The sequence below is a fragment of the Prosopis cineraria genome, unplaced genomic scaffold (assembly GCF_029017545.1).
Source record: "Prosopis cineraria cultivar Desert tree isolate PC_DT_omini unplaced genomic scaffold, ASM2901754v1 PC12, whole genome shotgun sequence".
Classification (NCBI taxonomy): domain Eukaryota; kingdom Viridiplantae; phylum Streptophyta; class Magnoliopsida; order Fabales; family Fabaceae; genus Prosopis; species Prosopis cineraria.
In genome coordinates this window covers 16,717,945-16,728,990 of record NW_026555343.1, presented here as the reverse complement: position 1 = coordinate 16,728,990, position 11,046 = coordinate 16,717,945, and the positions used below count along the sequence as shown (strand labels likewise).

General features: G+C 30.8%; 1 protein-coding gene across 2 annotated transcripts; it reads left to right on the top strand.

Moving 5' to 3' along the window:
* Positions 1–3,338: 3,338 nt before the first annotated feature.
* Positions 3,339–7,107, top strand: LOC129288567 (sterol 14-demethylase). Of its 2 annotated transcripts, none has more exons than XM_054925200.1 (3): positions 3,339–3,504; positions 3,656–4,142; positions 5,707–7,107. In XM_054925200.1, exons 2-3 carry the CDS (start codon positions 3,681–3,683, stop codon positions 6,706–6,708), a joined length of 1,464 nt encoding a protein of 487 aa, XP_054781175.1. In that variant the 5' UTR covers positions 3,339–3,504; positions 3,656–3,680; the 3' UTR covers positions 6,709–7,107. The 2 variants fall into 2 exon arrangements, with proteins under 2 accessions (XP_054781175.1, XP_054781173.1); XM_054925198.1 differs by having other exon boundaries at positions 3,339–3,571.
* Positions 7,108–11,046: the final 3,939 nt, after the last annotated feature.

Here is an 11,046-nt window from a genome sequence, read left to right as displayed (position 1 = left end):
TCTTTAAATGTTAGGAGATAATTATTGTCTTTCGTACTTGGTCTTAAAATGTCAATTTCTTATGGTGGGTCTGATTGGTCAGTAATAGTTTTAATATGCGCATTATATTAATGGGATCGGTCCAGTGAAAGAGCTAATATTTTAAAATGTGATGAATTAAAGTTTCAATTTCTGTAAGAAAATATGTTTATTTTAAATGTCTGACTATATTTTAAATATGATTGATTCTAATAAAGGAGTACCTGTGCAATATATATATATATATATGTTACTCCCTCAATTAAAAAATATAAAATATTTTTAATCGAATCTCATTCCTTAATAAAGTAGTTACCTACTTTTAAATTAACTTTATCTTTTTATATTTACCCCTATTAAATACCCTATAATAAATATAAAGTCATTATTAATATGAGTATTTTTGAAAAAAAAATGCAATGATTATAACTCCAAAGACTAAAAATGCCTTACATTTTTAAATATTCAGTTTCTAAAAAAATACCTTACTTTTTTGAACCAATGGAGTATCAAATAAGAAAATATCAAAAATATTCTTAAAATTTATTATATAAAGAGTATTTATCGTGTAAAAATAGTAGTATATGTTTTTTTATTTAGTTGATCAAATTTTAAAATATACTAAAATATTTATAAAATATTAATTATTTTTTTATTTGTTATAAGGCAGTATGATACATTTTACAATAAATATGAATGGGTAATAATGTAAAGCTAACATTCAATCAAAATGGACAGGGATGGAAAGGTCAAGACTTATACTCAATGCATTTTTTTATTCAATCAAATAAAAATATACAAATTTTAATGTGTTAGTAATATTTAGGCTTAAAAGATATCTCTGTTCCTTAACTATTCTCACTTAAAAGTGTTGGTATTCGAAATTTATATACGGTATAATTTTATTCTTCAATATTTAAAAATGGTGCATTGAGTACTATGCCGTTAGAAAGTTAATTTTGATAATTACTTAACAAAAAAATGACATGAAAAATTACAAAAAAGGGCTCATAAAATTTCAAATAATTACCCCATAAAAAATTAATATCAATTACATATTTTGGCTTTTTATGTTGTTAAGAAATAATATTTGTATCCTGTTGTTTATACGTAATTTAGAAGACTTAATATATATTAATTTTCATATAGGGTATTTATGTATAATTTTATATGTCATTTTCTATAATCTTAGGTCTTTTTTTTGTAATTTTTTAATTAATTAATTATTAAATTTAATTATTTTAATGACAGGGTACCTAGCGCATCATTTTTAAATGTTCAAAGGAAAAATTATACTCTCTTCATTTAAAGATATAAGACAATTTTTTAGGAGTTAGATATTCAAAAATATAAAGCATTTTTAGCCTTTTGAGGTATAATCATTGTCTTTTTTAAAAAATATCCTTATTGATAATGAATTTATATTTATTGTAGAGTGTTTAATAGAGGTAAATATGAAAAAGATAAGGTTAATTGAAAAGTATGTAACTACTTTATTGAAAGTGAGATTCGGTTAAAAATGTTTTACATTTTTAAACGAAGGGAGTATCACTTATAAGCCTATGATACCAAACATTCTTGAGTGAATAGTCGAAAGGCAAAAATATCCTTTAACCCTAATATTTGGTAACAAATTTTTTTTATAAAATAAATAACATATAAAAATTAATTTAATTGTAAATAAACATCTTAAATATATAAAACTATTCCCATAAGATTTCTCAAATAGAAATTATTATTTGAAATTAAATATATTACTGTTAAATATGTAATAATTTTGGATGTAACCACTCACCACCTAAAATGTATCAAAATGGAATCCCATATATAAACAGTAAATGATCCCACCAAGACAAGATGGCATAGTAATTGTTGCTAATTAAAGACATTTATTCCTTTGTATGGCTTATAAAAACTTTTAAAATATACGTAGATTCTAGTTATTTAAATTTAATTTATGTCATGCATCCGTTTGTATAATATATGCCTTTTAAAGTTATTGCATAATGATCAAGAATTAAGAATTGTAATAAATATTATTTATAAGTTATTTTTAAAATATTTCACTGAAATGAAGGCAAATATTAAACCAATTAACTCTATTTTAAAATATAATAAATTTGTTTCTCTACCTTAATAAGAGCAAAATGAATTTTTTTTTAATAATTTTTCTCAGTATTAAGCAAGGCAAAAAAATAAAGATGAATATAGAAAATAATAAAATAACTTATAAATACAATCAAAATTAATATTTTATCTTTTTTATAAATAAAAAGAAAAATTAATCTCTTAATCCTTTAACTTTTAACTCACTTGTAACTTAGTCTCTCAACTATAACTCGCTGCGACTCATTTCCTCAATTATAACTCGCTGCGACTCAATCCCTCAACTTTTGATTCACTTATAATCCAATCCTTATTTTTTATTTTTTTTAAAAAAATTCTTATCAAATAAGAGGGATAAAAAAATGCTAATATATTATTCTAAAATACCCTTCTTTTACTCATTGATATGAGATATAAGCTAACATGAAAAAAAATAACAAAAATTCAAGGATTAATTTGTAAGTGATTCAAAAGTTGAGGGACTAAGTCATAAGCGAGTCATAATTAAGGGAGTAAGTTACAAGTAAATTAAAAGTTGGAGGACTAAAAGATCAATTTTTCCTAAATAAAATGAGAAGAGTACATAAAAACATGAACTACATTAAATCATTAATAAATTTATCCCTCTTTTATAATTGTTGAATATCATAATTTTATTTTAATTTTTTGTAAAAAATAATATGAAATAAAAAATTTTCTTCAAAAACAACACTCCCTCCATTTAATATTATATTATAATATATTTTTAATTAAATTACACCTCATTAAGTTAATTAATTATTTTTAAAATTACATATTCTTTCTATGTTTATTTTTATTTAATATTTTTTAGTTAAAAATTTTTATTAATTACATCCCTATTTTAAGATGTTTTAAAAAAATCTTGTTAATTGTTCCTTAAAAAATTTTAAAAATTTTATATTTTTTAATATGTTGTCTAAAAAAATGTTTTTAAACGAAGAAATTGAAAACATGTGGATTGGAATTTTTGGTCCGAAGGAGTGGATAAGGACTGGTCTGGTGTGACATTTGGCAATGGCTAGCTCACGTGATAGTGAAGGGGTCAGGCCAAGATCATTTATTTTTTATTTATTGTTTATTCATTGTTTTTGTCGTTTGACTCATTTCTCCACACGCATCTGCCCTACACTCGTTGGAATGTTCTCCCGTCCCGTGAAGTGTGTGATAAAACGACGGTATTGGCCACAAAGCGACTGTGAAAGAAGCTAAATAAGAACCCACAGTTTTGCTCTCAGAACCCAGAATTCGAAACCTAGATCTGGAATCTGGATTATGGTGACTAACAGCTAAGCAATCCTACTCAACATTTCTGGGAATCTTTCAATCACAAGTTGTTTCTGTCACGCTCTAATCTCCAAGGTTATATAACATTTGCTTAATCATTAATTTGCTTAATGCGCTCACACTCACATACCCTCTCAGATCTGTATGTGTGGTAGATTCATCAATGTGATTTTCTTTTTTCTATCTGATTTCAACTTCTGATTCTTCCATCACTTCATGTCGACAGGGAATTCTACAGGAATCTGTTTCTCATGGAGTTAGAGAGCAAGTTTCTCAACACTGGTCTTCTTATAGTGGCCACCATCGTTGTGGCCAAGCTGATCTCTACTTTCATAATTCCTAAATCGAGGAAGCGTCTCCCTCCAGTGGTGAAATCATGGCCGTTAGTCGGTGGCTTGTTCCGATTCTTGAAAGGTCCGATCGTGATGCTGCGCGAGGAGTATCCCAAGCTTGGGGGTGTGTTCACGTTGAGGCTGTTTCATAAGAATATAACGTTCTTGATTGGGCCTGAGGTGTCTGCACACTTCTTTAAAGCTCCTGAGTCTGATCTTAGCCAGCAAGAGGTGTACCAGTTCAATGTTCCTACGTTTGGGCCTGGTGTGGTGTTTGATGTTGATTACTCCATTAGGCAAGAGCAGTTCCGCTTCTTCACTGAGGCTCTGAGAGTGAATAAACTCAAGAGTTATGTAGATCAGATGGTCGTGGAAGCTGAGGTAAATGTGTATTTCTTTTGGAACTGTTGAAATTGTCTTCGTTACTCTGCTTGTTTTGTATATGCATATTTGTGTATTTTCCATTATCAAGCCATCAAAACCCAAGAATATTAGGCCAAATGGTGCGGTTTGGCGGTTCGGCAAATTGCAGATTGTTTAACTTCAATCATAGTTGATGCACTAAATTAGTAACCAGAAAGCTCTGGCAATGTCACATGTCCGACTCGGACATCGTCACAATACACATCTGAGATGTGACAGAGTCAGCTTCTTTTTGGATTGGTTCGAATCTGAACATGGCTGACCTCTAAAAAGGGAGAAATGACCCACCCTCTCACCAAAAAGCAAAAAACAAAAAGAATGAAAGACTGGAGAGTCCATCTTTATGTAATGATTATAGCGATTTTCTAACTTGAATAGATTGACTTTGATCTTAAGAGCTTAAGATTTAGTAAATTTGATTTAGAGAATAATAGTGAGGATAATTGAGATATAGAATGATGCTGGTTGTGTTTTTTGCCAGAAATATATCACCTTTGGAAAAATTTGAACGTATGAATGCTCTGTTATGTCATGCTCTGCATATTTAAAGTTTCATGTGTCAACATGTCTGTCATTTCATGTGTCCGGTCATTTGGTGCCCTTGTATTTATTTACAAGCTATACCTACTGTGAGCTGTTTATAGTGCATATTATTGCATCTTCCCTATGTTCCTGCTATTCTGTTTTTAGAAGTCATTGGTGTTCTTCGGGACTTGGCATACTTAATTTTTCAAATTATGCTTGAAATGACATAAAACTTGACACTCTTATGTTTCTTGCTGCGTCATGTTATTTTAGGATACAGACATTTTTCACACCAAAATTCAGAGCCACATGGTGTGAGCTCATGGATTGTGTTAACTGACTATCAAGACCTGAGATTATGAAGCCGCTTGGCTTGATGGAGAGGGTTGGATTACTTTTTGAACCTTATAAGTTCAAACCTCGTACCAGTGCACAATAAATATGATGATCTTCTTATCGTGTGGATTTAGTGCATCCTTTTTCTTTTTTTCTTGGTTCCCATAGTATACTTAATTCTGAGTCTTTGAGAAGCTCATAAGGTGAGACCTCATACAATTTAATACAGTAGATGATCATCACCTGAGATCATGAAGATGCTAGGTTTGATGAAAGAATTGGATAGTTTGTTGAAAGTTACAAGTTCGAATCCCATATTACGTTCAGTTCATATAACATAAGATATCTGTTCATGGCGCAGATTGCTGCATCTTTCTTTTGTTCCCACACTTGAGTCTTTGAAGGGCAGTTGGCTTTCTTTAGGATTTGACATTTTTATTTTAATGTTTCAACTTTCACCAATGTTTCATATGACAGAAAACTGGGGACTTTATTGTTATCAATTATTGTCCAGTGGTCTAACGGGCAGAAATATGAATAAACTGACTTTTTGAAGTTTTGTTAACAGTTGTTTCCTTCCTTCAGCCCTTTTTATTTCTTCATTTATGTGCTAATTTGACATTCGGGACTTTCCTTTCTCAAATGTGAATTTAATTTGCAGGACTACTTTTCAAAGTGGGGATCTAGTGGTGAGGTAGACTTAAAGTATGAGCTAGAACATCTGATCATCTTGACAGCTAGCAGATGTCTTCTGGGCCGTGAAGTTCGTGATAAGCTCTTTGATGATGTTTCTGCTTTGTTCCATGACCTAGATAATGGGATGCAACCTATCAGTGTTCTCTTTCCATACCTGCCTATCCCAGCTCATAAGCGCCGCGATCGAGCTCGCAAGAAGATTGCTGCAATCTTTGCCAGCATCATAGCATCCCGCAAATCAAAGGAAGTATCAGAGAATGACATGCTGCAGTGCTTCATTGACTCAAAGTACAAAGATGGTCGACCAACAACAGAATCTGAAGTGACTGGATTGCTTATTGCAGCACTTTTTGCTGGACAGCACACCAGCTCAATTACCTCCACTTGGACAGGGGCATATCTCTTGTGTCATAAACAGTATCTTTCAGCTGTATTGGAGGAGCAGAAGGAATTGATGGGTAAGCATGGTGACAGAGTTGATCATGATATCTTGGCTGAAATGGATGTCCTATATCGGTGTATTAAAGAAGCTTTGAGGCTCCACCCTCCTCTGATCATGCTGATGCGAAGCTCACACAGCGAGTTTAGCGTCAAAACGCGAGAAGGGAAGGAATATGATATTCCAAAGGGTCATATTGTCGCTACATCCCCGGCTTTTGCAAACCGCTTACCTCATGTTTTCAAGGATCCTGATAGTTATGACCCTGATAGATTTGCCCCAGGAAGGGAAGAGGACAAGGTGGCTGGGGTGTTCTCTTACATCTCATTTGGAGGCGGCAGGCATGGATGCCTCGGAGAGCCCTTTGCTTATTTGCAGATAAAGGCAATTTGGAGTCATTTGCTGAGGAATTTTGAGCTGGAGTTATTGTCACCTTTTCCTGAGATTGACTGGAATGCCATGGTTGTTGGTGTGAAAGGACAAGTGATGGTTCGATACAAGCGCAGGGAACTTAAAGTTGATCAATAAGATCACATATTTTCAGTGTTGATCATGGCTTTTGTCTTAATAAGCTTGTTGGTGAAATCAGACAAAAGCTCCAAAATTCTTATGCTACTTCTCTGCGTTGGCTTGACTACGATGCAGCCAACTACAATTGTTAGTGATAGTGCATCTTCAGGTGAACTCCAACTTCACTGTTTGTTTGACCATGGATTTCAAGCATCTTTTTGTTTTCCCTCTTTCATTTTCATTTTAGTGCGTTAGAGTGTGGAGCTAAATATCCACCAAACTTAGTTCAAGTGGTTGCGCAGGGTAGTGTTTTGAGTAGTTCCCTTAGGCCCTTAAATGTGAAGGTAAACCCAGCAATCTCTTTTAATTTGCTTCTGAAATGTGTGTGTAAGAAAATGAAAAACATTGACTGCTTCACATTTTGCACCCAAAAAAACAAAAAAGCTATATGCAGGTTTCTAAAAGTAGACCGAGGTATTAATTCGTGGTCTAGTTGTTATATTGTAATTAGATTATAGTGGTGCTAATTAAATTCATATTTATGTAATTATAAGTATTAAAATTTCATATAATACAAGAAATTAGAGTTAAAATAAATGAGGAAATTATTTTATAATTTTAATAAGAATTTTAAAAAGTAGATGTTAATCCCATGTATTGCAAGCGGTTCCAAATAGCAAAACTCATTGTTCATGGTTGATATCTTAATTTAAAGTTGGGAGGTATCTTATGATACTATATTTATATTAGAAAAAGATGGGTTATAACTTATATGGGTTAACTTGCCTCATTCACATTTAGCTCACAAAAATTAAACAAGTTGGGTTGGTTGATGGTTTGATCGAACTCAAATTTCTAAGCTAAGCTTGAAATGAATTTACAAAATTGGTTCATCTTGTCTATGATCCAGAATTCTTTAACGAGTGTTGTTTAGGATTTGTTCCAGTACAAATAATAAATAATACAAATATAAAAATTGATGCCCATATGGTACTCCGACTTTTCTCTGATTTGTGCCAATATTCAGCCCCTAGGGGTACACCAAGGGAAACAAATGGTAATTTTTTTAAATGCAAGGAAATAAGTTTAATAATATAAAATACGGCTCTAGAGGTTGATAATATGTGGAATAATCATACAAAGCTAATGAAAACTGTAACAACTTACCTCGCAGACATGTATGAATATGATAATGAGATATAATGTAGTGGCAGAGTTTTGTTTTTCAAGTGAATTTGTTAATTGACTTTTAATCCCAGCAACATTCCAGAGTAACGTTACTCATGCTTTTTAAGATGCATATACTAGTATTTGATAATTCATTTTAACCTTTGCGGAAAAAATAGTTTTTAGGTGCCTCATATATGATACTTTGTACTTGGAAAGCATTATCCATGTATAATTGTATATCACTACAGGACAAACTATGCAACGGACATTTCACTGGAATAAAAGACAATAAAATATACATAATTTGTTAATAAATATTGGCAAATGCCTGAGCAAAAAAAAAAATGTAAATGCCAGTAATGTTTGAATGTCAGTAAAAAATATGTTGTTTATTGTTTGGGCCAAGGAAAAAAGCCATATTATATAAACCAAGCCTCTACAAAAGCATACTAAAGTGTATGCCAACCAAAAAAACAAAAACAAGAAAGTGTAAGCCCAACACAACAGCGCTAAATTTATGCAAGATAAAAGATACCAATAATTGAGGGGCACTTGATTAAAGTAATTAAGAGAGTTGAAGTAGCTTATCTTAAATTTTGAATTTGAATCCTCTATATGTAATCATATTAAATAAAACATATTAAAGGCATCCTTAAAATATTTATGAAACCGCTATTGATAATAATGATTCTACATAATAGGCTTCTAATTAGTTTGGGCAGGAGTTAATAGGGGGTAATAATGGTCCTATATAGTGGAGGTTTGAATTAGTTTGGGTGGGAGATAATAATACTTTTAGGTTACGTTTGTTTATTAAAATAAAATGAAATAAAATGAATTAAAAAAATCAAGATAAAAATAAATTAAATCACCTTTTCCCTAATGGTAAGTATGATAAAATTTATTAATATATAACTATAAATGTAAGAATCATCATATCCTCTAAAAATTTTTTAAATTATAATTCCCAACTCTATGAACTAAATTACTCATTTCCCTTATGAATATGCTTATCTATCCTTTTAATCATCTTATTTTTACTTTTATTTTTTTAATCAATTTCATTTTATTATATTCTAGTAAGTAAACATCACCTCAGAATTCTCATTACATCAAGTGATGGAATAAAAAAAAAAAACCACCATCAATCAGCTCCGATCAACGTACATGTTTCCTTCCTTCTCAGTTGTCACTGGAGCCTTCTTTCTTGCCATTATGCATTGAAGAAAAACGACACAGATCAACACACACTCTCCCTCGAAAAAGGAAAACTGAGCATGATCTCCCTTATTTGAACACAATTGTCATTAGCTATCACTTCAAATCTTTCGTGTTCACAATTGTCAGTATTTAAAATTTTTAAAAAATATAGTAGCTGCAAAACTAAATAAATCCTACACATATCGCTGTCAACTTAAGATACAAAGTCTAGAAAACCATGGCATCCACATCCCATGCTCATCAAGCCAGGAGCAATCTTAGTCCTTCATTTTAATTTAAAATAATCTATGTCATTCATTTAAATTAATTTTTAAATATTTTTAATATTATATTTATTAAAATAAAAAAATATAAAAAATTTTAATATTAAATCTGGACTATTTAGAATATATTTAAATGGTTATATTTATAAAATTTATAAATTTTTTAAGATTAAATTATATCATCCAGATTATATTTGAACTGTCTAGAGTCTATCTGAATAATCAAATTATAAAATTATAAATTTTTTAATATTAAATTGGACTACTGACCAGATTAGTAATAAATAAATTTATTAAAATTTTAATTTTTTTTCTTTTATATCAATAAATATAATATTAAAAAAATTTAAAAATTAATTTAAATGAATGGCAGAGATTAATTTGGACTGAAATGGAGGGCCAGATGCCTCCTAGCATGATAAGCATGCAAATGCAAATTCAAAACCATGTTTAAACTGGTATTGTCTTTGGCCTTGTGCACTTGCTCTTCCAGCTTTTTCTTTTTCAAATATTTGAAACTTACCAAACCATGCTTTTGTCTTGTTTTTGTTTCTTTTATAACAAAGGGATAAAAAGAAGTACTAATGTTCTATACAAAAATTACATCCAAGCCAGGGGAAGGGGAAGAAAAAGGACGAAACACAACAACACATGACAGCAGCTTCGTTTCTAGTTATAGTGGTGTGTTCTAGTTCATGTTATTTTCCCTCGTTGCTGGTCTTGTGCTCTATTATTTTGCTAGTGCTGGTCTTTGTTCCTTTTCTTGTCTAGTGATGGTGCTTCGTCTTCTCTTTTGTCTGGTGTTTCTTGTTGGGTCTTACTGGGCAGGGATGATATTTTATTTCTTGCTTTAAGTTTCGGAGGTGCCAAGAAAGGTTGGCCCATGACCCACAAAATCATATGAAAATTATTGAATCTGGTTGTAATAATTGCAAAATTGAGAAGTTTTTATTTTGCAGATAATTGTTATTGACAAATTTAACGAAATAAGATTTATATGATTAAAATCTTTGACTTTCCTTATCCATAATTTGTTGTCTCTCTATTTAGAGATAATTATTTAAATTATTTCTTGTCTTTAAATTGATTACAGCTTAAATTAAAATTATAACTATATGCTAAAATCATTCTTGGATATACCGGTAGAACTCATTCCTACCGGTATGACCAATTCCTATCCAAAAGTTTTACTTCCTACCTAAATGTCTTCCTTTGTACTTGGCCTCCCGTGGTCATAACTTTCCTATCAGTATGTTAGAGGTCCACCCAAAGATTTATTTCCTACCCAAATGTACGAGTTCTACCCAAATGTCTTACTTCATTCTTAGCCTCCTTTGTACTTGGCTTTTTGATGGATCTGCCTAAGTCGTGTCGACACTCAATTAAATTAAGATAGACTTAATATAATATAGGCCAACCATATGTCATTCTTTCTAAGGAGAAATTTAGGTGGGTTAATCTTAACTTGATTTTAGGTATTTAAAAACTAATAAAAAAATTTAGAATTGAATGCTATATTTCTACGCTAAAATGCAAATGAGAAATACAATTTATGTCACTAAACTTACCTAAATGGATACTAATGCTAAAGTCTAACAACTAAATTTTATTATGCAATGCATGAATTCTAAATTATGATTTGGGGGGTTTTGTTTCAAGAAAAAAAATGAAATGAAAGCTAAGGAAATTAATTAAGTGACAA

Bases quoted from the DNA above. Each gene is read 5' to 3' on its own strand.
- LOC129288567 (XM_054925198.1), top strand. From the start codon at position 3,540: ATGCGCTCACACTCACATACCCTCTCAGATCT. The intron at 3,572-3,655 runs GTATGTGTGGTA...TCATGTCGACAG, and splicing joins TCACATACCCTCTCAGATCT to GGAATTCTACAGGAATCTGT. The intron at 4,143-5,706 runs GTAAATGTGTAT...TTTAATTTGCAG, and splicing joins AGATGGTCGTGGAAGCTGAG to GACTACTTTTCAAAGTGGGG.